The sequence below is a fragment of the Arabidopsis thaliana genome (assembly GCF_000001735.4).
Source record: "Arabidopsis thaliana chromosome 1 sequence".
Taxonomy (NCBI): domain Eukaryota; kingdom Viridiplantae; phylum Streptophyta; class Magnoliopsida; order Brassicales; family Brassicaceae; genus Arabidopsis; species Arabidopsis thaliana.
In genome coordinates this window covers 27,490,880-27,514,975 of record NC_003070.9, presented here as the reverse complement: position 1 = coordinate 27,514,975, position 24,096 = coordinate 27,490,880, and the positions used below count along the sequence as shown (strand labels likewise).

Sequence of the window (24,096 nt, the reverse complement as noted above, 5' to 3'; positions counted from 1 at the left end):
CCATGCAATAAGATGTTCCTGGCTTTGTATGATGAAGACATAATTGCTACTCTACTTAATATTAAAAAAAACCTTGGTGGCATAAATTTTAAGAATTTGTCGCTGACGTGTCTCGTGATGATTCGTCCACGTGGTTGGCAAACGGCTCCTATTTAAAATCTCAAAACCAAAAAAAAAAATCAAGCGAGGAATATGCTGAGCTTATCATTGAGTAATCATGTTCCTCCATTAACGCTCTTGAGCCATGAACGAAGAATCCTCAAGCTCCAAAGTCGATCGTCTATTCTCTTTCACCAACTCTTCCACACTAAGTTCCTTCTCCTGTCGAATTCTTCCTCTTTGTCTTCTTCACATGGAGTTGTTGCTATTTCGGCATCTCCGTCTTCAGTCGCAGTTCCGGAATTAGAAGACGAGGACCACTTCGATGACGAATTACGTCGTCTATTGGCGCTCGTACCGGAGGAGATACGCCAGACACTGAAGGAGCACCCTGAAATTAGTGAACTCATAGAGATAGTGTTGGATTTAGGTCGTAAACCTCTGGCGCGATTCCCTTCAGGTGACTTTGTTATCTCCGACGATGCTGTTAGAGTTAAAGATCTGGAATTCGCTGTTTCTCAGGTTGGTAAGTGTTCTTCTCTGGTGATATTTTCGTCTGATGAAACATCTATATAATAGATGCTTAATAAGACCATGAAACTGCTCAGGTTGGTGAGTTTACTAATGATAATCGAGCTGGAATCAGCCGGACGTTGCATCGGATTAGTGCGATAAGGAATCGGAAAGGAGAAATTATTGGATTAACTTGCCGTGTTGGTCGATCTGTTAGAGGAAGCGCTAATTTGCTGCGTGATCTTGTTCAAGATGGGAACTCATTGTTGCTTATTGGTCCTCCAGGTGTGGGGAAAACTACAATGATTAGGTTTGTGTTAGTTTCTTCCTACATTGATCTGCTTGCTCATAGTTCCTTTAGATCATGGATTTGATATGTAGTCATCATTTTGCTATTTCAGGGAGGTAGCACGAATGCTAGGAAATGACTATGAGAAGAGAGTAATGATTGTTGATACTTCCAATGAGATTGGTGGTGATGGTGATATACCTCATCCAGGGATCGGTAATGCTAGGCGGATGCAAGTCCCTAACTCTGACATACAACACAAGGTTGGTTAGTAGTTTAGATTGAGCTTTGTGTATTTAAGTGTGGTTGGAGATGGTTTATATGTGTTTCACTTTACTTACCTTCAGGTGCTGATTGAGGCAGTAGAAAACCATATGCCCCAAGTAATTGTGATTGATGAGATTGGAACTAAACTTGAAGCGATAGCTGCAAGTACTATAGCAGAACGTGGAATCCAGTTAGTCGCCACTGCTCATGGAGCCACTATCGAGAATTTGATTAAGAATCCTTCATTAGACCTTCTGGTTGGAGGTGTACAGGTTAGTCATCATATGTTTGCATACCGTTCAATCCCAAGATTGGTCGTAGTTTGGAGATTCTAGTTTGACATTATTTTGATGAGAATCTCTTGCAAATTGTTATTCTAGCATAATTCAATGCCAACATAGCACTGCATTTCTTATCCAAAAATTGGTTTAGGAGATATGTTTCCGTTTCCGCACGTGCATCTTGATATATTAGCTAAACAAGAGATGACGAGGCACAGGAACTGCGTAGAAGATTTGAATTGAGTGAGATCATGTTGTGGTAGCTCAAATGGTCAATGTTTTTGGACAAAATATTTTCTGTTGACTCGTTGTTCAGCCCTGTAAAGATGCATTCTATAATAACTTTTATTTCAGACATATTGATGGAGACTTTTTGGCAGAGTGTAACTCTTGGAGATGAGGAAGCGACCAGAAGAGGTGGCCAGAAGACTGTCCTTGAAAGAAAAGGTCCTTCAACATTTAACTGTGGTGCAGAAATAGTTTCAAAGACTGAAGTTCGAGTTCATCGTAGTCTTGAAGCAACTGTTGATGCTATCCTCGCAGGTAGATTCTGTCTTTTTTAAGTTGGAACTGTTAGTAGATGCAAAGTACAGATACATAAATGCAGCATATATTTTGATTCAACAACATTTTAAGATTCTGGCTTCAGTGAACTTTTTTCTTTTGGCTCATCCCCTGGCTAAAAGGTCGCTTACCAAACGTTGAAATCCGCAAAATAAAGTCTCATGGAGTGGAAGTGATTATGGAGAAGGAACCTTTCATCGACGAGAAGACTGTGGATAAGAAACATGAAGAGGAAACATTAGATGTTTCGAAGCTCACCAAGGAGGAAACTGTCTCTGAAGTCCTTCAAACTAAGGAGATAACTGAAGCAGAATCTTCAGAGAAAGATACATTGATGTATCTATATGTCTATGGGGTAAAATTATAATGACTTTTGCAGATTCTCCAGTTTTTAATAGTCTGATGCTATCTCTGTTAATTTCCAATATTAATACACTTATTCGTCAATTTCTCCCACCCAGATTGCAGAATCAACTGTTCTTCAGGCAATCAAACAACTAGAGATGGAAACTGCGGTAGAGTTAACTGACGACATTAGTGAAGCAGAAGCCTTACTCGCGTTGCAAGCAAAGATCAGGAAGAATCCCCGGATTAAATCATTTGCTACATCTCACGGTATACCTGTTTATGTAACAAAGGTAAAAAAATAACTAAGAATGTCTTGTTCTTCAAGGTTTTTAGTATCAGCTTCCTTACCAAAAGAAGCACTTTTTCTTGCAGACTAACTCAGGTATCCAAGTGGCCAAGGCGATACGGGCATTACTAACAGATTACGAAGACGGACTCGGAGAGTTTGGATCAGAAGATCGTCTAAAACTATCTGAAAAAATGGACGCCTTAGAAGTAACTAAAGAGCTAGTCAAAAAAATTCTTTGATAGTACCACAGTTCACTATTGCTTAACATTGATTTGTTTATATGCAGGAAGCGAGATTAGCGATAGAGCGGATAGTGATACCGAAAAAGGAAACAACCGATTTACTCCCGAGGCCACCTAGGATTGTGTCTCTTCAAGGAAAGCTAGTCAGGAAGTATAATTTACGATCAGAAAGAAAATGGAGAGGGGATGAGATGTATCTACGGATTCTCCCTTATAGCACGGAAGAAGATAGAGACGACCGTGAAGATGAAGGAGAGTTTGGAGAAGCGAACGGGGAAGAGCTTGACGAGTTAGGTTTCGCCACCGGCGAGTCTAATGACTCACCCTCTGGCATCGATAGGTTACCTCTATTGCCTGATTAGTTTTATTTGTTCATACATTGTTACAGATACACTTTTGTGAATGAGAAAAGTCAAAAAAAAGAAAAAAATGTCAACTGAAAAAAAAAATGAATTGGGTAATTTATGAATTGAAACTCAAACTAGTCTCGAAATTTTGTAGATGCCTAATTTTCACTAAAAACGCTTAGCTCGTCGGAATTTGACTTCCAACTAATTTTGTTCTTAAAAGTTCTTGGAAAACTCGCTTATTTTCATAGCATAAATCAATTATTCATGTTAAATTTAGAAATATCATACTCTTAAAAAATATAGTTGACTTTACAGCAAATCAAACACTTTGATTGATTTTGTTTCTTGCAGATCCTTTAAAAAGGATGGGGGTAATGAAGTTGTGTGACCTGAGTGACTCTATGCATATCTAACCGTCATTAGAAATTTCTTTAACTTATCTTTATCTCCTTTTCAGAGATCATGATCCATTTTAATCCTATGATTGTTATTTAATTCAAAAGATAATTGATATATAAGCATATAACACTAGACAGGAATAGAAATGTTATTAATTTATTTATATTTTCGAGTTGAATGGAAGAAAAAGTTTAGATAAAATAAGAAAGTGCCGTCCAGAGGACCACTGTGGGAGGTAGTTAGCGATACCTTAACAACCCTGAGAAGACCGACTATCTATACACTTTACTAGTGCTTTTATTACACGCAGATTTTCTATATCCCAAATTATGTACCATTTTGTTGAATGAACGATAGGTTTGTACACACATTCAATTTGTTTTCTTGAGTATGTTACTTCTCCGGTAGATTATATCCTTATGCGGTGTAAATCGTTCCAATTTTTAATATCGTGGTGTTTCATGAGATACTGGTCCAAACTGGCAAAGTGTTTCAAATTTTATCAAATGACGTAATGGTTAATATGTTCCAAAAACCTATAAAGAAAAATGATTTTTCTGGTCCACGAACGAACCATAAAGAAATGGATATGTTTATTCTATTGACGAACACAATTATAGACAATGCCGGTGGCTATTTAGAGCACATGCCTCACCATGTATTAAAAAATGATCATATTCATTTTTGTCAGCGGGAATTATTCATATTATTAGCTAGAACAAGGTAACTGAATTTGTATTAGTAACAGAAAATACGTTCAAATGTTAAATAAGTAGACAATAACGTTTATTTATTTACCATCATAATTTGTAATATGCATAATGCATATGTTGTTGAACGATGACATTTTAGGTCCATCAAGTTTTGTATATTGCTTTCGGCATGTAGAGCGGTGTAGGTAGAGGAATGTTTTAAAGAACGAATGTTTAGATGAATGAATGATGGGTTAATGTCTTAGCATCCAATGAACTTCCATCTTTTTCATCACATTTTTCCTTACACATTTTGTAATTTGGTAAACTCCATGAGTTGTTTCATTACTCAATCAAAAAACAATAGAGTATTCTAAACTAATACTATACAATTCGTATCTCGACTGTACAATCTAAGATTCTTGTAAATCCAATCTAACATATATATTTTGTAAGAATCTTTTGTAATCTCAAAAATTAGGTATTTCTGTCATAGTTTTTTTTATATATATTCTTGATAATAAGCTCTCTTTAATAGGTGGGTTGAAGTTAGTGTTGTATTCACTTTTTCTACGAGCTTCGAATTGGTGTTTCACTTAATTAGTCTATAAAACTAATGTGCCACATTTGTATCCACAAAATCCAAAATAGTTCCCGTTAATACAAATTCTATATCATAAAGAGTTTTCAACTTTATTAACGAATATAAAATAGCGTGATTAACTTTGTCCTATACTCTCCATATTTAATTTTACAGGGAAAAAAAAGAGAGAGATAGTGATTTGGACCTCAACTCATAAATCTTCTCCTAGTTTTTCTTTTTAATTTGAAATTTCAATATCACTTAGTATAGAGAGATTCATATATGGTTGCTTCGATTATTTTCATGTTAATAGAATCCAAATTCAATCAAAGACATTACTCAGATCCTTTGCTTCGGAGTTACGTTAGTTAACTCAGATGGTCAACTAGATAAGCTAAAGGCCAACCCCAAAAAAAGGCGGCAAAAGTCTTCCACGTTGGTCTTATTGACTTCTAGCTACGACAATATATAAAAATTGAGCCCATTCACATTTGTCCCCCATATATGCCTTTTTTATATTATGGACTTGTTTTAGTTGGTTTATCGTTCAAATGCACTCTAATTACAATCTTTTCTTCCCCTACTAACACATGTCATCCTCAACACTTCACTTTTTTCTTGAAATTTTCCTTTGTGGGTATATCCTATGAAAGCATGAATATACATCTACGTTTGATAATGAAATCATTCGCATTATTCTAAAAAGGTTTTCATACTTCGTATAGGTTTTTCTGCTTACCACACTCATACACACAGATGTATATAAATATTGATAGCTTACTTTGATATATATTTATATCATGAAACGTTGACAAAAGGAATATGTATGCTGATCTCGAATGAGCACTTTGGAGAAGTTTAAATCTCGTCAATTATAAATCTCCTTCCACGACCGCCTTAGTTTTTTTTTTCTCTTTGCCTTATCTATTTTATAATGTATAGCCAGCCAATAAGTTATCATTTCAATGAGATTCATCATGATCCCAATGCCATTCTCTATATAAATTGTCGCAACCATGTGATGAAAAAACACAACAACCCATCTATACCATTTTTCTAGCTAAAATTAAACTAACACCTTTCTAAATTGAAACCATTGTCACATAACACATGGCTAACTTGAAATTCTTGCTGTGCTTGTTCTTGATCTGCGTTTCCTTATCGCGTTCATCAGCGTCTCGACCGATGTTCCCAAACGCAGACGGGATTAAACGAGGGCGTATGATGATAGAAGCAGAGGAAGTGTTGAAAGCGAGTATGGAGAAGCTAATGGAGAGAGGTTTTAATGAGTCCATGAGACTCAGTCCTGGAGGTCCCGATCCTCGCCATCACTAAGTCTTATTCTCGTAGTTTTGAATTCGAGGATGTATATTTTGTTCTTGATCGAGAACCGGTTTAGAAGAAAACATATCGATCCTCTTTGTTTGTTTTTTTTGCCTTGTTTGTTCGTTCGGTGTAACCAATATATTGATGTATCTGTTTCGTTACACATTTATGATTTGTGCATGCTTTACGTACCTTATACATTCCACTATATAGTAGTCTAGTAGAGAGGAGGACTTTGCATATAAATTGTTATATAACAAGAAAGGGTAAAGAAATATAGTATGATAAGGGAGGATTGAATTAATTTAATTTATCCTGTTTTTTCAGTCTCTAATGGCTCGTGTAGAAAAGTATATATTATATATGGACTCTTTTGCCTCATCGTCCACCAATGAAATATCACATAAAGAGAGAACGATAGTGATTGAAGTTTTTCAAAAAGAAAAAAAAAACAGGGGAAAACAGAGAGAATTATACTTTTTAAGAGCGAAGCAACGTCTTCAAATCTTCAATTTTTCAGAGATCAAACCCTTGAAATGCTGCTCTTTACGAAACTCATTTTCCAAAATCTCTTTTTCATCACTTTCGTTACAAATTCACAAAAAGTTACAAGTCGTGACAAGCTTGAGCTTAAGTATGTGTATGAATAGTGTGACCAAATTGTTTTGCAAGAGATCAAGTAACTTGTTACAAAAGAAATGATTCAACGTAACTTACAAAACTATACCAATTTACCAAATCAGTTATCTGTGGAAAGAGGGTACCTACAGTACCTCTCATTTTTCATACACATAAAGAATCTCTCATAAGCCGAAGCCATTTGAGTCGCTGTAAACATCGAAAGAGCGTATCCCTTACAAGCTATTCCTTTCATCTCCAAAACCCTAGGCCCATCTCTTACAACAGAATCCAAAGTCTCAACAAGAGATCTCACGTTTGGAGAAAATGTGTACCCAAAACGCTCGTCCACAACCACTGTCCCAACAATGCTTGGATAATTAGGTGCCACGACAGGTTTCCCACACTGCATCGCCTCAATGATCGTCAAATCAAGCCCCTGTGGTCTCAACGTCGGATTCACAAACACATCTAAAGCGTTGTAGAAACCAGAGAGCTCCTCTGGCTCTAAAGCTCCTAAAACCCTAACGTTTTCGCCTAATTCCGCGTATCTTTTGCCCCAAGGACCAGATCCAGCCACAAGCAAATAGACTTTCGGGTGCATTTTAACGAGCAAAGCAAACGCTTCATATAGAAGTGGATGTCCTTTGTCTCTCACCAAACGTCCAGACACACCCATCACAATATATGTCCCATTGTCAGGAATACCGTGTTTCGCCCTGAACCTAGCTCCAGATTCAGGAGAATACACGAACTTGGTTTGGTCAACACCGTTGACTATAACGTGAACTTTTCTCTTAGGAAGTTGATAGATGTTAACTAGTACCTCGCGCGCGCTGTTGCTAATGCAAATATGCTGTTTATATTTTGGGAAGAATCTGATTTCATCGACGAGTCTAGGCATCGTTTGTTGAAGATCAGAGCTAGGACGATCATTGGAAAGTTCTTGAAAAAGATTTGAATGCATAATCTCGTACCAGATTCCGTGCCATGTCACAGCTATGTCACCATTAGGCACCATTTTGACTCGCCAATGAGGCAGAGAAACACTCTCAGTGTGAACATAATCAAAGGAATGATGATCTAGACTGTTGATTTTATGGAAGATCTCAAAAGCTCGAGAGTGGTTAAGTGAGCCGTGTTCGTTTGGAGCAAAGTAGACATGGAGATCTCCTTTGTTGTAGTACTCTTCTCGGTTACTTCTGTCGGAAGAAACCGTGAAGACGTGAATCTCGTGACCTCTTGAGGCGAGAGAAGTGTAGAGTGTGTAAGCATGACGCTCCATTCCTCCGGGGATCGAACCAACAGGCCATGACTTGCAGAAGACAGCGAGTTTGAGCTTCTCCGAGATTGGTCCAAGTGAGAGTTTGTTCCAAGGGAATGTCAGGTCTCGAAGATCTCCTGCGAAAGGAGGATTTTCCGGTGAAGAAGTCACCGGAGAGTAATCAAACTGTGAGAAGAAAATGTAGTAAGAAGAACAAAAGATGAATGCTAAGGTAATGATTGTTGTGAATCTGAATGAAAATGAAGTGGAAGAAGAAGAAGAAAGAGTTGTTCTTGAAGAATGGTTCTTGAAGGCCATTGTTTTGGTTTATTTGATTTTTGTGAATTGAGTGCAACTATTGATGTTGATTCTTTGCTTAAATTTCGGATCTTTCTCGAGTTATTATATCAAAGTTCATTTCTCAATGACATTGCACATGGCTTAGCTAATTTTTATATGGTTTTTACATTCAATTGAAAGTCAAATCTCTCTTAACCAACTGAGATTTGTAACTAAACCGGGATATCACACCTAATTAGTTTTCCCGGTTTGATATTTTGTTTTGTACACGTAGGCGTGTGATTACTCCGTCACACTTTACACATGTGTAATTCCCCTAATTTATCGGGTTTCTTTAGGCGCGTGAGATAATGCGCGTGTGTCTACGCTATTCTTGCGACGCTGTGCTTCCTAGGGTTTCGTCGTTGCAAACACAGTCAATGTTCATGAACCACGGATCCTAATCTCCCCGATCTTCGATTCATTGTTTCAGAAATCCCCAATTACTGTCTCTGTGCGTAAAATCTCTAGAGAAACCTTAAAATTTTCCGTTCAGAGAAATTGTCAACGAAGGTAATGGCGTCTGGTCCTATAGCTGGTGGTGGAGTTTCGAAGACGAAGCATAAATGGAGTGATAGTGGCAACAAAAGCCAAAAACGATCCAAGCCCACGGTGGCGAATTCGAATTCGCTTGGGTTGGAAGATAATCATCAGATGATGAAGATAAGTTTAAGCTCAATTTCCAAGCTTGAAGTTAGGAACTTGAAGCGGAAACTACAAGCTGAGCTTGAGGAAGTTAGGAGCTTGATCAAACGGCTCGAACCACAAGGTAACAACTTCGCTCCCGTGCCGAACAAGAAGCTGAAAACAGCAAACGGTGGTAAGAAAGGTGGAGTACATGGAGCTGCTGCTGATAAAGGTACTGTTCAGATTTTGAAGAGCTGCAACAATTTGCTTACCAAGTTAATGAAGCATAAGTCTGGATGGATTTTCAATACTCCAGTTGATGTAGTTACGCTTGGTTTACATGATTATCACAATATTATTAAGGAGCCTATGGATTTAGGAACAGTGAAGACTAGGTTGAGTAAGAGTTTGTATAAGTCACCTTTGGAGTTTGCTGAGGATGTCAGACTTACTTTTAACAATGCAATGCTGTATAATCCTGTGGGGCATGATGTGTATCATATGGCTGAGATTTTGTTGAATCTGTTTGAAGAGAAATGGGTGCCTCTTGAAACGCAGTATGAGTTACTTATTAGGAAGCAACAACCAGTCCGTGATATCGATTTCCATGCTCCTGTTTCGACAAACACTCATAATGTAGAGGCGTTACCGTTACCCGCTCCTACACCTTCCCTGTCTCCTCCTCCTCCTCCTAAAGTAGTTGAAAATAGGACTTTGGAGAGAGCTGAATCTATGACAAACCCAGTGAAACCTGCAGTTTTACCTGTTGTCCCCGAGAAGCTTGTAGAAGAGGCGTCTGCAAACAGGGACTTGACGTTTGATGAGAAGCGGCAACTAAGTGAAGACCTCCAGGATTTACCTTATGACAAGCTAGAGGCAGTTGTGCAGATTATAAAGAAGAGAACTCCAGAACTCTCTCAACAAGATGATGAGATTGAGTTAGATATTGATAGTCTTGATCTGGAAACACTTTGGGAGCTTTTCAGATTCGTGACTGAATATAAGGAGAGCTTAAGCAAGAAAAAGGAGGAACAGGGATTAGACTCAGAAAGAGATGCTGAATCTTTTCACAATAGTGTGCACGAATCGGTGAGAGCAAATACCTAATTGTTATTCACTTCTCTTACTTTTACCATATAACTCTTACTGGGCTAATGATATCATATTTCTTCTTCCGTCTTCACAGAACACGCTAGTAACTGGCCTTGAATCGTCAAAAGTTACTGAATTAGGTGAAATTTTAATTCTTAAGATAGTATCAAGCTCTTCTATATTGGTCGTTTAGCCCCACTACAATAACTCTTCTTTAATGTTTTTGACACTTGAAAAGGTCATGTGGCATCTACTGTTCGACAAGAAGTAAATGTTGGAGGATCAAGTAGTTCTAACAGTTCTAGTAGTGGCTCAGGCTCGGGTTCTAGTGGTAAATGTTGAAGCTGGTTTACCTTCTTCTCCCTTATGAGCATCACAGTTCCAAACAAGTTTACTCACATTCCTCTTTTCGTTATGCAGGCTCTGACAGTGATAGCTCAGGACATGAATCTGATACCGGTAATTAACCACGATTGTGAAAGTATTTAGCATAGGTGGGAGCCATCGTGGTGTCAACTTCCAACTTTTTTTTTTTTTTTTGCATCTCTTAAAATAGCAAAGCTAGGTTACCTTCTTTTCCACCATCGGATTGTTTCTGTATTACTGTATTAGGGTTCTTGTTAATTGTATAGAAAAGTGGACATAAGTCTTTTGTTTCGGGCTTGTGTCATCAATTGAACAGGCTTGTTCTGTACTTCTTAGTTGGTTTTTTTTTGTTTGGTCTTACGTTCAAATTTGTGCATTGATTTTCGACCAGTCTTGCTGGGCCAGATCGGAGAATAGTTTGACCTCAAAACCCAAGCGAGACCTTTATTGGCAAATTTGTGTTGTTTTCAGTATCATATCACTATTTTTAGATCAATCACCAAAACAAAGGACATGCTACCTAATGTAGAAAGATCACCAACTGGTGGTTGCATGGAACAAAGTCGTTTTTTTATGCTTGTATGTGAAGACATACGCTTCTCTCAAACATCCAACATAGATTCATCAGCTCAATAGCAAGAAGTAGTTCTAAACGAGCTAATTACTCCGAGAAGTCTGTTTCAAATGTCTATACAAACAACTGCAGATTCGAGGATGATTCAATCCATCTTCCAAGTTGTGCTTGTTAGTCTTCTAGTTCTAGGATCCGTGAGATGGATACTTGATGAACTCAAGAGCAAAGAAAGTCGAATATCCAAACTATATGGTTTCAGACAGAAAGAGGCAGTGTTTGTCACTAAAGAGGATCAGCTTGATGAGAGCTGCAATGTCTTTGAAGGACAATGGGTTTGGGACAATGTCTCTTATCCTCTTTATACAGAGAAGAGCTGTCCTTATTTAGTCAAACAAACAACATGTCAACGAAATGGACGGCCTGATTCTTATTACCAGAACTGGAGATGGAAACCGAGCTCATGCGACTTGCCAAGGTAAGAAACAAAAAGCATGTGTTGTTTCATGATCTCAGATTCAAACTTGCGCAGTGTTTAAAACCTCTGAGATGTTTCAGGTTCAATGCTCTGAAACTGTTGGACGTGTTGAGAAACAAAAGACTAATGTTCATAGGAGACTCAGTGCAGAGAAGCACGTTCGAGTCAATGGTCTGTATGGTGCAATCAGTAATTCCTGAGAAGAAGAAGTCCTTCCATAGGATTCCTCCTATGAAGATCTTCAAAGCTGAGGTACATCAAAACTCATCTTCCTAGAAGAGATTTTCAACATGAATTGTAAGAAAAAAGGCTAATATGGTTTCTTATACTAAAGTTTATGCAATTGATCAGGAATACAATGCATCCATCGAGTATTACTGGGCACCTTTCATCGTGGAATCGATTTCAGATCATGCAACTAATCATACAGTACACAAAAGGTTGGTTAAGCTCGACGCCATTGAAAAACATAGCAAGAGCTGGGAAGGGGTTGATGTTCTAGTCTTTGAGAGCTATGTATGGTGGATGCATCAACCTAAGATCAATGCAACGTAAGCTATATAACGCATAAGCCATATTCGAGTTGCTTGCATTACAGAAGAGCTTAGAAGGAAAACTTATACGCATATGCAGGTATGGAGATACCAGTGAAGTCCGAGAGTATAATGTGACGACTGCTTATAAAATGGCGTTAGAAACATGGGCCAAGTGGTTTAAGACGAAGATCAATTCCGAGAAGCAAAAAGTTTTCTTCACGAGTATGTCTCCGACTCATCTATGGTATGTTCCTTCCAAACACAAAACATAAAAGATTATAGATAGTTTTTAGAGCAAACCTTTTCAATTTCCAAAGACATGGAGAGTGATTTTGGTGTGTGATCTTGGAAGGAGCTGGGAGTGGAATCCAGGGAGCGATGGAACCTGTTATGATGAGTTATATCCAATAGACAAAAGATCATATTGGGGTACAGGATCAAATCAAGAAATCATGAAGATTGTTGGTGATGTTCTAAGCAGAGTTGGAGAAAATGTCACGTTCCTGAACATTACGCAACTGTCGGAATACAGGAAAGATGGACATACGACTGTGTATGGAGAACGGAGAGGGAAGCTCTTGACAAAGGAACAGAGAGCTGATCCGAAAAACTATGGAGATTGCATCCACTGGTGTTTGCCAGGAGTTCCTGATACATGGAATGAGATTCTCTATGCATATTTGCTTCGCAGTCACCGCAATTTCTTCTGATCCCTTCTTGGGGAGTGTTAAGCTCAAGTTTCTTAAGTTTTATCAACAATGGGTTTCATTTTGTAGCAGATATGAGTGCAAGAAAAGATAGGATAATTTTTTTGGTTTATTCACTGTCAAAAAAGCTTCAATCTCAGAGCAGATTAGCTCATTTATGTTTAAATATAGTAACAGGAGTCTCACTCAAGATAAAACACTGGCCGGATTTTAACTACTATATGAAATGATCAAAACTCTCACAATAGCTCCCACTGGGAATCTTCTGATTCAAGTAAAAGTGAGCTTTTGGAGTCTGTGGCTTCCACTTGTTGAGACTCTTCCTTAGTGGCCAGATCAGAACCCATTCCCGCATCTCCGTACCAAATCGGAAGCTGCTCATATTCCTTCTCTCTTCTTCTCTTTGAAGTTAAAACGTCCAAGACCTTTCTCTGATGATAATAAAAAGGGTAAAATTAGGCAATGGGATATAACTAATGCTTTTCTCATGGGATTAATGCTAAGTTTTTAGAAGGTTTTTGGTCATTGACTATCATTATTGAAACCAAATTTTCAAGTCTAATATCAGTCAGAAAAATCTGTTATCAAGATTAGCATTCACTAACAAGAAACAAGGTTTCAAGTTTATCACAAAGAAATATCTAAGAGAAAGAGGGAGAAAGCAAGGAACCTTGAAGGATCTGAGTTTCTTGGTCCTAAGATGAATGGCATAAAGCTCACTGTCCTCAACATACAAGGGGTCTTCTCGAGATTCCATGCCGCACAGTTCAGCCATGATCCTAACACGCACTGTGTCATTAACATACGAGGGTTCTTTTTGAAATGCAATGTCCTTGGTATCCAATGGAGTAACGTCAGATTTGCAATTATTAATCACATCATCTGGATTATCTACAGAAATTAAGAAAAAGTGTTGCACATGTTAGAAACCAAAAAACAAAAAGGCATGAAGAGGTTAATTCAAGGTTTTACAACTTCTAGTGAACAATAGCACAACCAGAAATGAGTAGAACTTCAAACTAGAGAAAATATATAATTGAAGCACTAACCCGCATTAGAGGATCTCATGTTTTCATCTGGAACCTTGGTGACGAGTGGATTAAGACTTGAATCATTATCCCTAAAACACCCAAGTGCAGCTAGAACGGGGCCATCATTACATTTTACTACAGTCCCAAAACTTTCCATAGAACTTTGAGTAGATTGAGATTCTGTGGAAACAACATCTCTGCACGATTTAACTTTAACTTCTTCTACACTATCCTCGCCTGAAAAAACCCAAGAGTTTCCAGCAGAAGATTTCTGAGAGGTTAAACTGTTACTGATCCAAGACTCATCATCCGTAATTATTGGTTTTTCATCACCAAGAGTAGTGTCTGATGTCAGATTAGCATCACAATGCTCTTCGAGCAATGGAGACTTAGAGAGTATTTCTTCTTCAGAAAATTTCTGAGGGGTTAAAGTGTTAGTGATTAGAGACTCATCATCGGTAACTATTGGTCCTTCACCACCAAGAGTACTGGTTGATGTCAGATTAGCATCACAATGCTCTTCGAGCAATGGAGACTTAGAGAGTATTTCTTCGTCAGACAAGGAGGATTCAACTCTAACTTCTTGTACACTTTCCTCGCCTGGAAAGACAGAAGAGTTTTCAGCAGAAAATTTCTGAGGTGTTAAAGTGTTAGTGATCTGAGACTCATCATCGGTAACTATTGGTTCTTCACCACCAAGAGTACTGGTTGACGTCAGATTAGCATCACAAAGCTCTTCAAGCAACGGAGATGTGGAGAGTGTTTCTTCACCATCCAAGGAGGAGGCTGATGAATTCTCTCCGTGAGCTATATTCTCCACTAAAATGTCACCTTGAACTCGTTCCTCAACCCGAACATGTCCTAAAATGTCAAAGTTCTGACATGGCGGTGAATCAGAAGGACTATTACAACTTGGTGAATTAGAAAGACTTTTAGTGATATGCGACTCTTTATCAGTAACTATTGGTTCTTCATCACCAACACTAGCGGCTGATGTCAGATTAGCATCATGATACTCTTCAAGCAATGGGGATGTAGAGAGTCTTTCTCCATCAGGAAATATCTGAGACTCTTCATCAGAAACTAATTGTTCTTCATCACTAAGAGTAGTGGTTGATGTCATATAAGCATCACAGTACTCTTCATGCAGTGGAGATGTAGATTCTATTTCTCCATCAGACGAAGAGGAAGCTGATGAATTATCCTCAAAACTATCTCTTTGAACTACATTCTCTTTCAAAATATCGCCTTGAACTCGTTTCTCAACCAAAACATGTCCTGGAATGTCAAAGTTCTGATGTGACGGTGGATCAGAAGGACTTTCACTTCGCGGTGAAGCAACACGATCATGACGTCCTTGTACATTAGAAGAATGGTCCTCTGCAACTTCCTTTGATTCACCTCTAACATATTCGAATCTCGGAGGTTCACTTGATTTCAAACAAAGCGTGCTCTGTGCCAACATAAGAAAACCATCACTCATTCTCTCTATTCTTTAGACATTATTAGCTAAAATTGATAATGACAATCAAACAATGGACTAACCTGAGAAGTGAAAGAGTCAACCTCAACAAGCAAATTTTCCAACTTGTTGTAGATTTTACTAAACCATGCTCGTCCTTTAGATTCTGGTCCCATGATGGCTCACGCTATACGAAAATTATGCAGCAAAAATATAAACTTTGGTTAGGCAATATCATCAGAATAATAAAGAGTTGAAAAATATCATGTTATTCCAAACTTGATCGCAATAAGAAGATGAAAGTTTCAAACAACAAAAACAGGTCCTCACTAAGAAACAGCTCAAAAATCCTGAAAATTTTGCCATCATCACTAATCACTAGGTCTAGATTTTATCGAAACTCAGATGCTTAATCGGAAAAGATGAATAATTTAGAAAAACTGTACTATACAGCTATCTCAAATTTGTGACCCGAGCACGAAGATCGCTGAAAAAGAGAAACTCATAGACGCATCGAATTACATAAAAAAACGAGACTTTGAGATGAAAAACAGAGAAAGTAATCAAAAGGAGATAAACCCTGAAATTCAAAGTAAACATAGATGAGAAAAACAAGGAAAGAGAGAAGAATTTACCTGAGAAAGTAAGAAGGAAAGTACAACAGAGGAAGAAACGAGAAAAAGGCCTCAACATAATCATCATACAACAATAAATAAATACTAAAGAGCTTATTTAAGATTTTTTTTTATTTTTTTATTTTTTATTTTTTGAGAAAAGGATTCTAATTTAGGATTACAACCAGATCCATAATAAAAATTCAATTTAGAGAATTAAAAAAAGAAAAAAAGAAAAAAGTAGTGTTATTGGTTTGTGATTTAAATAGTGATTTAATGACTTTAAATGTTACTAGAATCTATTGTTATTCAATAATAAAAGTTAATTAAGAGTTTGGTGTTATTAGTTTGTGATTTGTAAAAAATCTTTATAACTCTAGGTTATTGGATTTAGAATTTGATAAAGTTGTTGAAAAAAAAAACTTTGGGTTATTCAACTAAAACAACATAATTTTTTTTATTATTAATAAACTAAATTATTATATTATTAATTTATAATTTTATACATTTTCGTCATAAAAATATCGTCAAAATAGAGAAATTATTCGTGAAACTTTACAAAATTACGAAAAAAACTAATTAACAAAATTATATAATACTCTCTACCAATTTCTCTTCATTTATTTACTTTATATGATTTTAAATCATCAAAATTCTTTTTAAACTAGAATCCAATACCAGCCCAAAGTTACATATAGATTCCGGGCTTTTATTGGGCTACCTATCTAAAGTTAACGGGCTTATAAAATTTAGTAGGCCCAATAGAAATAAAGTAGTCCGAATGGGTCATGAATCATGCACGCCACAAGTGACCAAAACATGATCATGTGTACGCATACGTTTTGAAGAAGAATGATCCAAAATAAGAAGACGTGGATTATGCCACGTGGAGGGGAATGGCACAAAAGAGGCATGGGTCTGACGATAAATCTACCTCGGGGAGTGTGCATCTGGATGATCCCTCTCCATCATTCTTTCCATCCCAAATTCTTTATCTTATTTTAATTTTGTTGAAATTCCATTCACATTTTATGATGTCTCATGTATATATATGCAACTCTCTCAACAAACACATAATATAAATATATTTACCTACATCAGATTCTTCATACACATTGTAATCAATAGACCATAGAGATTTACATGGCGACTTCTACCTTCTCTTCTCGTGGGGCACAAACCATGAACACCATGTTCGTCAAGTAAGTTTACCTTAAATTTAGTGTTGAGCATATGCATTATTTGTTTCGTGCATGTCAATCTTTACGCATAAACCATGCTAATTTTCTCTCTATTCATATTGATTCTTAGATCATACACTTTTGGTTGTTATGATCGTTTAATTATGTATCATGTTATATATCATTAACACATGCAATTTGCATATATATAGGCCGATGCTTAGGAAATCAATTCACAAGAAGAGTGCCTCGCATGATATAGTGAGGGATACGGTGAAGACTGAGGGCTCTAGCTCCGGAGAGGAGGTGAAGACGATGAGAGGCTTCTACGGCGCCGGAGAAACGTCGTCGCCGGCGAGTAGTTGGGTGCCACATGAAGGTACGGGAATATACTATCCAAAGGGACAAGAGAAAGTGATGCAAGATGTGCCTCCTCCTCCAGCTGGCAGCCACGCGGACGAGCTCGTTAATTGGTTCTCTTGATCCATTAGTCTCGAGTGACTCTCTTCTCATCTCGATCTCGTCGAAGACTCGAAGTCTCTATATTATTGTCTATTGTTCTAATGGGAAACCATAAAATATATGTGTAATTAAGTGGAAATATATTGTCATATAACCAATGATAATGAATAATTAATGATGATTACAAAATGAGTTACGTACCAAACTACCAATGCATGTAGATTAACTGCTGCCTTATTCATAATGTACCTTCTAATGACTAACTAAAGCTTTGATCCAAAATCCACCAAACAAAAAACTTATATCCATTCTTACAAATTGGAATTGCTATAGTTTCAGACAGATACAAACATGCAAGTAGTAACAAGTGGGGCCAAAACTATCTTTTGACTTCAAGAACCACAGAATTAGCCACTATCAGACGAGAACAAATGGCTCTTCTTCTTCAAAATCCTATCTTTGGGAGAAAAGTATAAATCTTTTTTTATTAAATTGAGGGAAAAAGGTAGAAGCTTTAATTGTGAAGTGATTTGGTGGGTTAATGGCGCTTGCAAACATATCTCTGCGTTTCAAGTTTCCACCTTTACAATCTTCTTCTTCTTCTTCTTCCTCGTTCAATGCTACTTTAATCAATACCAGAAAACTCTCTTCAATCGTTTGCTCGAAACCCTCCTCTAATGACGGCGGCAAAGTGGCTAATGACGATGGTGGCGCAAAGCCGCGGAAGAAGTTGTCGGAGCAATCGTCATGGGAAGTTAAAGATTCAGAAGGGAAGGATTATCTCTATAGGCTTGGCGCGGAATCGGATAATGTTAACATAGCCGTTGGGGCACGAAGCGGCATGATCGATGATGTATTCATTGGAGACTTCCTTGGAAAAGATTGTTAAGTCTCTTTTTCTTCTTTTTGAAAAATCCTATATTTTGGAATTTGGATAAGTACAATGACTCTGATTGTGGAGTTGACAGAACTTGTGTATATCTGTGAATTTGCAGCTGATATTGTGTTTGATTACCGTCAGAAGGCGACGAGGTCCTTTGAACATCTTCAAGGAGATTATTACATTGCTCCATCGTTTCTGGTAAATGTTTATTCTTCTTCTTGTAATCTCATTTTGAAGATATCCTAATTAATGATTATCTATTTATCTTGTTAAAATGCTTTCAAACTAAGCTTTGATTTGTGGGAATATGTCACCAAGTTTTCTTATAAGAACATGTGTCTTCTTTCTTGACAGGATAAAGTTGGTAAGTCATATTGAACTAAGCCTTGGTGAAGAAGATTAGAGGAATACATCAGTAACAACAAATTGGATGATAGGGTTCATATTTGACTGCCTAAAGTTTGGAACTTTTGATTCATTTGTGATGTTTCTTTCTTCCTTTCTGTTTACCTTAATATGGCGATTTTCGCATGTTTTCTGCAGCGGTCCACATTGTGAAGAACTACCTTGCTCCTTCTCTAAATATAAAAATCCCATTGATTTTAGGTAATGAATGCCTTCTTCTTCTCTGTTTAGTAGCAGTGTTTGAAATTTTGCAACCATCTCTTGAACATGGATGTGTTTTTTTATGGCTGCTTAGGTATATGGGGAGGTAAAGGACAAGGCAAAACATTTCAGACTGAACTTATATTCAAAACAATGGGAGTTGAACCAGTTATAATGTCTGCAGGAGAGTTGGAATCTGATAGAGCTGGTGATTTTTTCCAACTTTGTTTACTCCCATATCGTCGTGACTATGTAGTAAACCATTTCCTAGGAACTGGTTGGTTTCACTGACCATAGTGCTATTGAAAGTTCTGATCTTTCTAATATTCCCTAACAGGTGAACCGGGGAGACTCATACGTGACCGCTATCGAACAGCTTCACAAGTCATTCAGAATCAAGTTAGAAGCGTTTCTTTACCATTCCCATTCCCCAGTCTTACTTAACCTATTTATCTATATGGGTTTGGAATGAACTTTGATGATGATTTTGATAATGCAGGGAAAGATGAGTGTTCTCATGATCAATGATATTGATGCTGGCCTTGGTAGATTTGGTAAATAATGTCAACCCCAGATAACTTTGAGCTATGTTGTGACTCTGCTTTTGATCCGCAAAGATTATCATAACTGAGGTTTTGGCTCTTGGTTTAGGGGAAACGCAAATGACAGTAAACAACCAGATAGTTGTTGGTACCCTGATGAATCTTGCGGATAATCCTACAAGGGTAAGTGTAGGACAAGAATGGAGAGAAGCTGACATGGTAAACAGAGTTCCTCTAATTGTCACAGGGAACGATTTCTCTACACTGTATGCTCCACTGATCCGTGAAGGAAGAATGGAGAAGTTCTACTGGTAATCATGATACATAGCTTGCAATCCATTTTCCTGCAACTGTGGAATCTTTTCTGACAACAAACTGAAGTGTTTGATGCTAAAAAAAAAACAGGCAGCCAACTCGTGAAGATATCGTAAACATTGTTAGCAGAATGTACGAGAAAGATGGTATATCGCGGAAAGATGTTATAAGCATTGTAGATAAGTTTCCAAATCAAGGTAAATAGTTTACTATCTAGAATGAGAAACTAAAAAAGGTACAGTTCGTTATGATTTCTATCTTTGTGGCAGCACTTGACTTCTATGGAGCTTTGAGGTCACGCACATATGATAGGTCTATCCTCAAGGTAACTTCAGCACGAACCAGCTGTTAATGATTAAAACTCTGCAGTGAAAGGGCTAATCTTTTTGTTGTTACAGTGGGTAGATGAAGCTGGAGGAATGGAGACTCTAGGGAAAGTTCTTCTCAGACGTAAAAAGACCCAAGAGGTTCCTCAATTCACTGCCCCTGAGGTAAAAATGCTTACAGACTTCTCAATGATCTCTCTCTCTCTCAAAACCTTTAAGCTTTGGCTCCACTTAAGATTGACTGATGATATCGTGTGAACAGCAAACGGTGGAAGCATTGCTGGAATCAGGGTACTCACTCATAAATGAACAGAAACTTATTATGGAAACAAAGCTTTCCAAGGAGTACATGAAGAACATGGACGATTGATACCAAACAAACATCAATTTTTTTCATTCTTAAAGTGACTTTCGAGGAACACTCAGCTGAATCCTGATAAGTTGTTACAAAAGCTTAAAAAGATTAACCGAATCACTCTATAGAGTTTGTTTATACTAAAACCATGAGCATTTTGAACCTAAAGCCGATGTGGTGCTAATACATAAACAATATATTAGATGTGTATGCATTCACATAACAATACACAGTTTTCAAAAACGGCAACCACTATTACGTTAAGAAGAAGAACAAAAGCCACCACTTACTCTGCTACACACATACTTTCTGTCCTGTGACAATATAAATGGTTTCAAACGGATTGTGTTAATTAGATAAACAGTCTCAAACTCTCAGATCATCCGAATGAACCACGACATTGCTCAGATCCACAGAGACATGTCCTCTGTCCATGTAAAAGGCTCTCATCTCTGGCCTCGGATGTAGGAGAAATCCCATAATCATATGTCAATTCTGCCATAGGAGGGATATGACGCATGGCAAAGAAAGCAATGTGGATAACTGATTCACCGTTTCCTTCACGAATAACTGGCTGCCAAAAAACGTTAGGAGAGCAACTATGGTTCATGAACCGAGCTACATTGCCAAATTTCTTGGCACTGATTAGGAGTGGTGATGGGAGATTAAACTCTTCGGGAACTTCAGTTGAAGGGTCTTCATCTACAAGCTCAGGCTCATAATTCCACTTAAACGAGTTAAAAACACGCGATGTGTCAAAGACATACGCATCCTCTTCTTGGTTTCCTCTAAGGTTGCCATTGTCTTTGACTTCACCAGCATATTCACATATGAAAGAACCAGCACGTAAGGAATCCCACGAACGTAAACCCCAACCGCGGTTTCTTGTCTTAAACACTTCCAGGCGGGATTTCAGTCCTGTCTGAATCACTCTGTTTTTGCAACTGGCATGACAAGGACACGTTGGGCCACATTCATATATCACAGGCCTCCGGGAAACGAGTATAACCCCATTAAGGTAAGGGAGATCACCATCATTTTTTCTGATACAAGAGCAGTTATGATTTCCTGGTGAACATGAACCACTGCAGGAACAACCAATTACAGGCTGAGTTAGTTTAAAGGTCTCTGAGTATTTCAGAGAGGAGGTATAGGTAAAATAAGCAGGCCCTTTATCCTCATCAACATCATTCACAAGTGAAACAGGTTTACTTTCAGCTCCTGAGGTGAGATCTGGAAGGATCAGGCCTGGTCTTGTAGTCAAACCTTCCTTCCACTTCTGAACAGATTTCCAAAAGCCAAACGCAGGTGGTTGACCAGGTTGTCTCACCAATTTATATTTAAAGGTGTTGCAACCAGATTTCCCTTTCTCTACCCATGACTCTGAGATCGAATAAAGCCCATCATAGATATAGATCTTTCCTGTTTTCGAAGCTGCATCCTCCTCCCCTCTTACGACTCTTACTCCATTTCCCTTCCTCAAGCTATTCTCTAATGCTAGATTACCCCTTTCAAGCTTCTGATCAGATGCTTGTCTGTTCTTGTCTGCATTGCCGCCTTGTCCACTGTAAATTAATGACTCAGGATCCTGAGCTTCACCTTCATAACGTCCAGATGAAACAATGCTAGTTGCTAAAGACTCTTCATCTGAACCGGCCTTACTAATTATATAGTCAATGCCAGCCATAGTCTGCATGTGAAGACCCACTAAACACATCTCTATCCGGGAAAAGAAGATATCTCCAACCTCAATTCCAGGAACCGTCCCAACTCTCTTCTTCATGTTTGTCCGCACCCCATTGCTCATCAGAGTACCTGCTGCTTTAGAAGTAGCGGACTTTGTGAATTCTACTTGGCTGAGCCGCCTCCTAACTGCATCAAAACGCATCAATACACTACTTACTAAGTACGCATTTCCATCTTCTCGCTCTGCTGCACTGATCCCACTGTCAAAATCTGAACTGAATTTTTTCACTACCTGAACATCTAAGTTAGGCTCATTGGCCACAGTCTTCTTCTCTTTTTTCTTCACACTAGTAGTTCCCTTAGGTCGACCAACACCTCTTTTAGTTCCACTGGAGCTGCTGGGGCCATTTGTTTTAGTAGGTGTTCTATACGATCGAAGAGGTGGAACAAATGATGGAATAGGCGTGTTCTGAGTTTGGTTGAGATCTGGAGTATCATGCGTTGGTTGTTGTGCTCCAAATGGGAAGAAAGAAGAATACTCAGATGAGGAAGGACCAAAAGGTGGACAACCAACAAAAGGTGGACCTTGATTACCATTTGGAAAAACAGGTTTCAAACTTCGCAACGGTTTAATATCTAACACTATTGATTTGTCATAATGGTTAGGATTTGGAACAGTATTAAATCCAGGAACTCCTTGCATTGCTAAACTCCTGTCAAAGTAAGAAGAAAGGAAATAAGAACCAACATTTGGACTAAAAGTACTAACCAAAGCTTAGATTAGCTTGTAAAATATTGACAGTACAACTTAATCTCCCATGTACCTCTATTTCAAGCTGTCAAAAATAAGATGAATATCACAACAACACCATTTACTTTAGCCCTCTCGTACACACCTTGCAGTGACCTTGTGTGATAATTCTCTGCTATACCAAAAGTGGAAAGAGTCAATTACTGCAATAGCATTTCATTCAAAACCTTTTTCATACAAACGAATCCATTTACATATAAAGAAAATCTTTTAACATTCACTTCCCAAAATGAAAACTTTGATATCAGACAACAAGTTATGGGACTTTTTGCATAAAACCTAAATGCATCTAAAAGCGCTTCGTAAGGAATACATAGCAGTTTGTGCTTTTCGTTCATAGATTACTTCCCCCAAAATGTAACAAAATCATCAACCTAGAAGTCAAAGTAATTGAAGCCCACAAATTCTAAACACCAACAGATCTTTCATGCCTAGGGAAACCAGGAAAAAAAAGTTTCCTTTTTGCATCAAGATCCCTACTTTTTTATTTAGACCTAGCTATGCAACTAGAAGAACCCTCAAGAAGATGATAAAACAGAAATTAGCGCTCCGAATTAGAGAGAGGGAGAGAGAGACCGGAGGATGATGAAAGAGCAGAGACGATTCCTGACGAGAGAGAGAGAGTGAAAGAAGCAAGTGGCTACGTGTACAGAGACGCCCTTTCATTAAAGCATTTTCAGATTTGACTATTTGCTACAGATGAAATAAGCAAAAGACGTTGGTGTTACAGAGAGAATACGGTCCGTTAGATTCACGTTTGCGTCATCTCCGCCGTCAAAACCATATTCTGTGTCTTGAAAATGATGATGAGATGAAATTTTCTTACACAACCTATTGCTACCTTTCCTTTCTTTCGGTCTTCGTGTAAACTGTTGTCACTTTTTTTTTTTTATCCACCACCAATGAAAGATGATGCACAACAATCTATACATGAAAACAGAGTCATATATCTTGTTATTTCCAAAAGATATTTGAATGTTTT

General features: G+C 37.9%; 9 protein-coding genes and 1 long non-coding RNA gene across 19 annotated transcripts; 7 read left to right on the top strand and 3 right to left on the bottom strand.

The window, feature by feature from the left end:
• The first annotated feature begins 138 nt into the window (after positions 1 to 138).
• Positions 139 to 3,800, top strand: AT1G73170 (P-loop containing nucleoside triphosphate hydrolases superfamily protein). 4 transcript variants are annotated; one of them, NM_001334571.1, is made up of 10 exons: positions 178 to 621; positions 708 to 922; positions 1,014 to 1,164; positions 1,249 to 1,440; positions 1,830 to 1,992; positions 2,136 to 2,368; positions 2,475 to 2,651; positions 2,734 to 2,856; positions 2,937 to 3,232; positions 3,594 to 3,800. In NM_001334571.1, exons 1-10 carry the CDS (start codon positions 193 to 195, stop codon positions 3,628 to 3,630), a joined length of 2,016 nt encoding a protein of 671 aa, NP_001323293.1. In that variant the 5' UTR covers positions 178 to 192; the 3' UTR covers positions 3,631 to 3,800. The 4 variants fall into 4 exon arrangements, with proteins under 4 accessions (NP_177460.2, NP_001323293.1, NP_001077817.1 ...); NM_105975.5 differs by lacking the exon at positions 3,594 to 3,800 and having other exon boundaries at positions 139 to 621; positions 2,937 to 3,429; NM_001084348.1 differs by lacking the exon at positions 3,594 to 3,800 and having other exon boundaries at positions 179 to 625; positions 2,937 to 3,315.
• A 1,903-nt stretch (positions 3,801 to 5,703) lies between these two features.
• On the top strand, positions 5,704 to 6,532 carry CLE1 (CLAVATA3/ESR-RELATED 1). The gene has a single exon (NM_001334570.1). It carries the CDS (start codon positions 6,027 to 6,029, stop codon positions 6,249 to 6,251), a length of 225 nt encoding a protein of 74 aa, NP_001319370.1. The 5' UTR covers positions 5,704 to 6,026; the 3' UTR covers positions 6,252 to 6,532.
• Positions 6,533 to 6,790: 258 nt separating this feature from the next.
• On the bottom strand, positions 6,791 to 8,491 carry AT1G73160 (UDP-Glycosyltransferase superfamily protein). The gene has a single exon (NM_105974.2). It carries the CDS (start codon positions 8,440 to 8,442, stop codon positions 6,982 to 6,984), a length of 1,461 nt encoding a protein of 486 aa, NP_177459.1. The 5' UTR covers positions 8,443 to 8,491; the 3' UTR covers positions 6,791 to 6,981.
• A 78-nt stretch (positions 8,492 to 8,569) lies between these two features.
• GTE3 (global transcription factor group E3) lies at positions 8,570 to 11,003 on the top strand. 2 transcript variants are annotated; one of them, NM_105973.4, is made up of 4 exons: positions 8,570 to 10,179; positions 10,277 to 10,322; positions 10,421 to 10,513; positions 10,603 to 11,003. In NM_105973.4, exons 1-4 carry the CDS (start codon positions 8,980 to 8,982, stop codon positions 10,647 to 10,649), a joined length of 1,386 nt encoding a protein of 461 aa, NP_177458.1. In that variant the 5' UTR covers positions 8,570 to 8,979; the 3' UTR covers positions 10,650 to 11,003. The 2 variants fall into 2 exon arrangements, with proteins under 2 accessions (NP_177458.1, NP_001320310.1); NM_001334569.1 differs by having other exon boundaries at positions 8,790 to 10,179; positions 10,277 to 10,513; positions 10,603 to 10,931.
• A 138-nt stretch (positions 11,004 to 11,141) lies between these two features.
• TBL31 (trichome birefringence-like protein (DUF828)) lies at positions 11,142 to 12,955 on the top strand. The gene is made up of 5 exons (NM_105972.4): positions 11,142 to 11,597; positions 11,678 to 11,849; positions 11,949 to 12,148; positions 12,231 to 12,377; positions 12,486 to 12,955. The coding sequence occupies exons 1-5, from the start codon at positions 11,233 to 11,235 to the stop codon at positions 12,841 to 12,843; spliced, it is 1,242 nt and encodes a 413-aa protein (NP_177457.2). The 5' UTR covers positions 11,142 to 11,232; the 3' UTR covers positions 12,844 to 12,955.
• Positions 12,703 to 16,047, bottom strand: AT1G73130 (mucin). Of its 5 annotated transcripts, NM_001334565.1 has the most exons (6): positions 15,969 to 16,047; positions 15,417 to 15,520; positions 14,369 to 15,324; positions 13,890 to 14,221; positions 13,511 to 13,731; positions 12,921 to 13,271 (listed from the first exon to the last, which is right to left on the bottom strand). In NM_001334565.1, exons 2-6 carry the CDS (start codon positions 15,507 to 15,509, stop codon positions 13,080 to 13,082), a joined length of 1,794 nt encoding a protein of 597 aa, NP_001321347.1. In that variant the 5' UTR covers positions 15,510 to 15,520; positions 15,969 to 16,047; the 3' UTR covers positions 12,921 to 13,079. The 5 variants fall into 5 exon arrangements, with proteins under 5 accessions (NP_001321349.1, NP_001321348.1, NP_177456.1 ...); NM_001334566.1 differs by having other exon boundaries at positions 12,703 to 13,271; positions 13,890 to 15,324; positions 15,969 to 16,021; NM_001334567.1 differs by lacking the exon at positions 15,969 to 16,047 and adding an exon at positions 15,785 to 15,941 and having other exon boundaries at positions 12,703 to 13,271; positions 13,890 to 15,324.
• Positions 16,048 to 16,913: 866 nt separating this feature from the next.
• On the top strand, positions 16,914 to 17,800 carry AT1G73120 (F-box/RNI superfamily protein). The gene is made up of 2 exons (NM_105970.3): positions 16,914 to 17,149; positions 17,341 to 17,800. Exons 1-2 carry the CDS (start codon positions 17,091 to 17,093, stop codon positions 17,609 to 17,611), a joined length of 330 nt encoding a protein of 109 aa, NP_177455.1. The 5' UTR covers positions 16,914 to 17,090; the 3' UTR covers positions 17,612 to 17,800.
• A 206-nt stretch (positions 17,801 to 18,006) lies between these two features.
• Positions 18,007 to 20,855, top strand: AT1G73110 (P-loop containing nucleoside triphosphate hydrolases superfamily protein; the record flags this gene model as incomplete). Of its 2 annotated transcripts, NM_105969.3 has the most annotated exons (12): positions 18,007 to 18,474; positions 18,586 to 18,671; positions 18,828 to 18,837; positions 19,017 to 19,079; positions 19,174 to 19,287; positions 19,417 to 19,478; positions 19,579 to 19,633; positions 19,731 to 19,932; positions 20,027 to 20,133; positions 20,206 to 20,261; positions 20,335 to 20,427; positions 20,525 to 20,855. In NM_105969.3, the coding sequence occupies exons 1-12, from the start codon at positions 18,132 to 18,134 to the stop codon at positions 20,630 to 20,632; spliced, it is 1,299 nt and encodes a 432-aa protein (NP_177454.1). In that variant the 5' UTR covers positions 18,007 to 18,131. The 2 variants fall into 2 exon arrangements, with proteins under 2 accessions (NP_177454.1, NP_001322213.1); NM_001334564.1 differs by lacking the exon at positions 18,007 to 18,474 and having other exon boundaries at positions 18,496 to 18,671; positions 20,525 to 20,632.
• On the bottom strand, positions 20,794 to 23,792 carry SUVH3 (histone-lysine N-methyltransferase, H3 lysine-9 specific SUVH3-like protein). Its single transcript, NM_105968.3, has 3 exons — positions 23,691 to 23,792; positions 23,128 to 23,226; positions 20,794 to 23,016 (listed from the first exon to the last, which is right to left on the bottom strand). The coding sequence occupies exon 3, from the start codon at positions 23,004 to 23,006 to the stop codon at positions 20,997 to 20,999; it is 2,010 nt and encodes a 669-aa protein (NP_565056.1). The 5' UTR covers positions 23,007 to 23,016; positions 23,128 to 23,226; positions 23,691 to 23,792; the 3' UTR covers positions 20,794 to 20,996.
• On the top strand, positions 23,400 to 23,627 carry AT1G09367. The gene has a single exon (NR_139612.1). It is a non-coding gene; the product is annotated as an other RNA (long non-coding RNA).
• Positions 23,793 to 24,096: the final 304 nt, after the last annotated feature.

Coding starts and splice junctions, on each gene's coding strand:
- CLE1 (NM_001334570.1), top strand. CDS start 6,027: ATGGCTAACTTGAAATTCTTGCTGTGCTTGTTCTTGATCTGCGTTTCC.
- AT1G73130 (NM_001334566.1), bottom strand. CDS start 15,509: ATGGGACCAGAATCTAAAGGACGAGCATGGTTTAGTAAAATCTACAAC. Junction 15,325..15,416: donor TTGACTCTTTCACTTCTCAG/GTTAGTCCATTG, acceptor ATGTTGGCACAG/AGCACGCTTTGTTTGAAATC. Junction 13,732..13,889: donor CATGAGATCCTCTAATGCGG/GTTAGTGCTTCA, acceptor TAATTTCTGTAG/ATAATCCAGATGATGTGATT.
- SUVH3 (NM_105968.3), bottom strand. CDS start 23,006: ATGCAAGGAGTTCCTGGATTTAATACTGTTCCAAATCCTAACCATTAT.
- GTE3 (NM_105973.4), top strand. CDS start 8,980: ATGGCGTCTGGTCCTATAGCTGGTGGTGGAGTTTCGAAGACGAAGCAT. Junction 10,323..10,420: donor GTCAAAAGTTACTGAATTAG/GTGAAATTTTAA, acceptor ACACTTGAAAAG/GTCATGTGGCATCTACTGTT. Junction 10,514..10,602: donor CTCAGGCTCGGGTTCTAGTG/GTAAATGTTGAA, acceptor TTCGTTATGCAG/GCTCTGACAGTGATAGCTCA.
- AT1G73160 (NM_105974.2), bottom strand. CDS start 8,442: ATGGCCTTCAAGAACCATTCTTCAAGAACAACTCTTTCTTCTTCTTCT.
- AT1G73120 (NM_105970.3), top strand. CDS start 17,091: ATGGCGACTTCTACCTTCTCTTCTCGTGGGGCACAAACCATGAACACC. Junction 17,150..17,340: donor ATGAACACCATGTTCGTCAA/GTAAGTTTACCT, acceptor GCATATATATAG/GCCGATGCTTAGGAAATCAA.
- AT1G73170 (NM_001334571.1), top strand. CDS start 193: ATGCTGAGCTTATCATTGAGTAATCATGTTCCTCCATTAACGCTCTTG. Junction 1,165..1,248: donor ACTCTGACATACAACACAAG/GTTGGTTAGTAG, acceptor ACTTACCTTCAG/GTGCTGATTGAGGCAGTAGA. Junction 3,233..3,593: donor TCACCCTCTGGCATCGATAG/GTTACCTCTATT, acceptor TGTTTCTTGCAG/ATCCTTTAAAAAGGATGGGG.
- TBL31 (NM_105972.4), top strand. CDS start 11,233: ATGTCTATACAAACAACTGCAGATTCGAGGATGATTCAATCCATCTTC. Junction 11,598..11,677: donor AGCTCATGCGACTTGCCAAG/GTAAGAAACAAA, acceptor GAGATGTTTCAG/GTTCAATGCTCTGAAACTGT. Junction 11,850..11,948: donor TGAAGATCTTCAAAGCTGAG/GTACATCAAAAC, acceptor GCAATTGATCAG/GAATACAATGCATCCATCGA.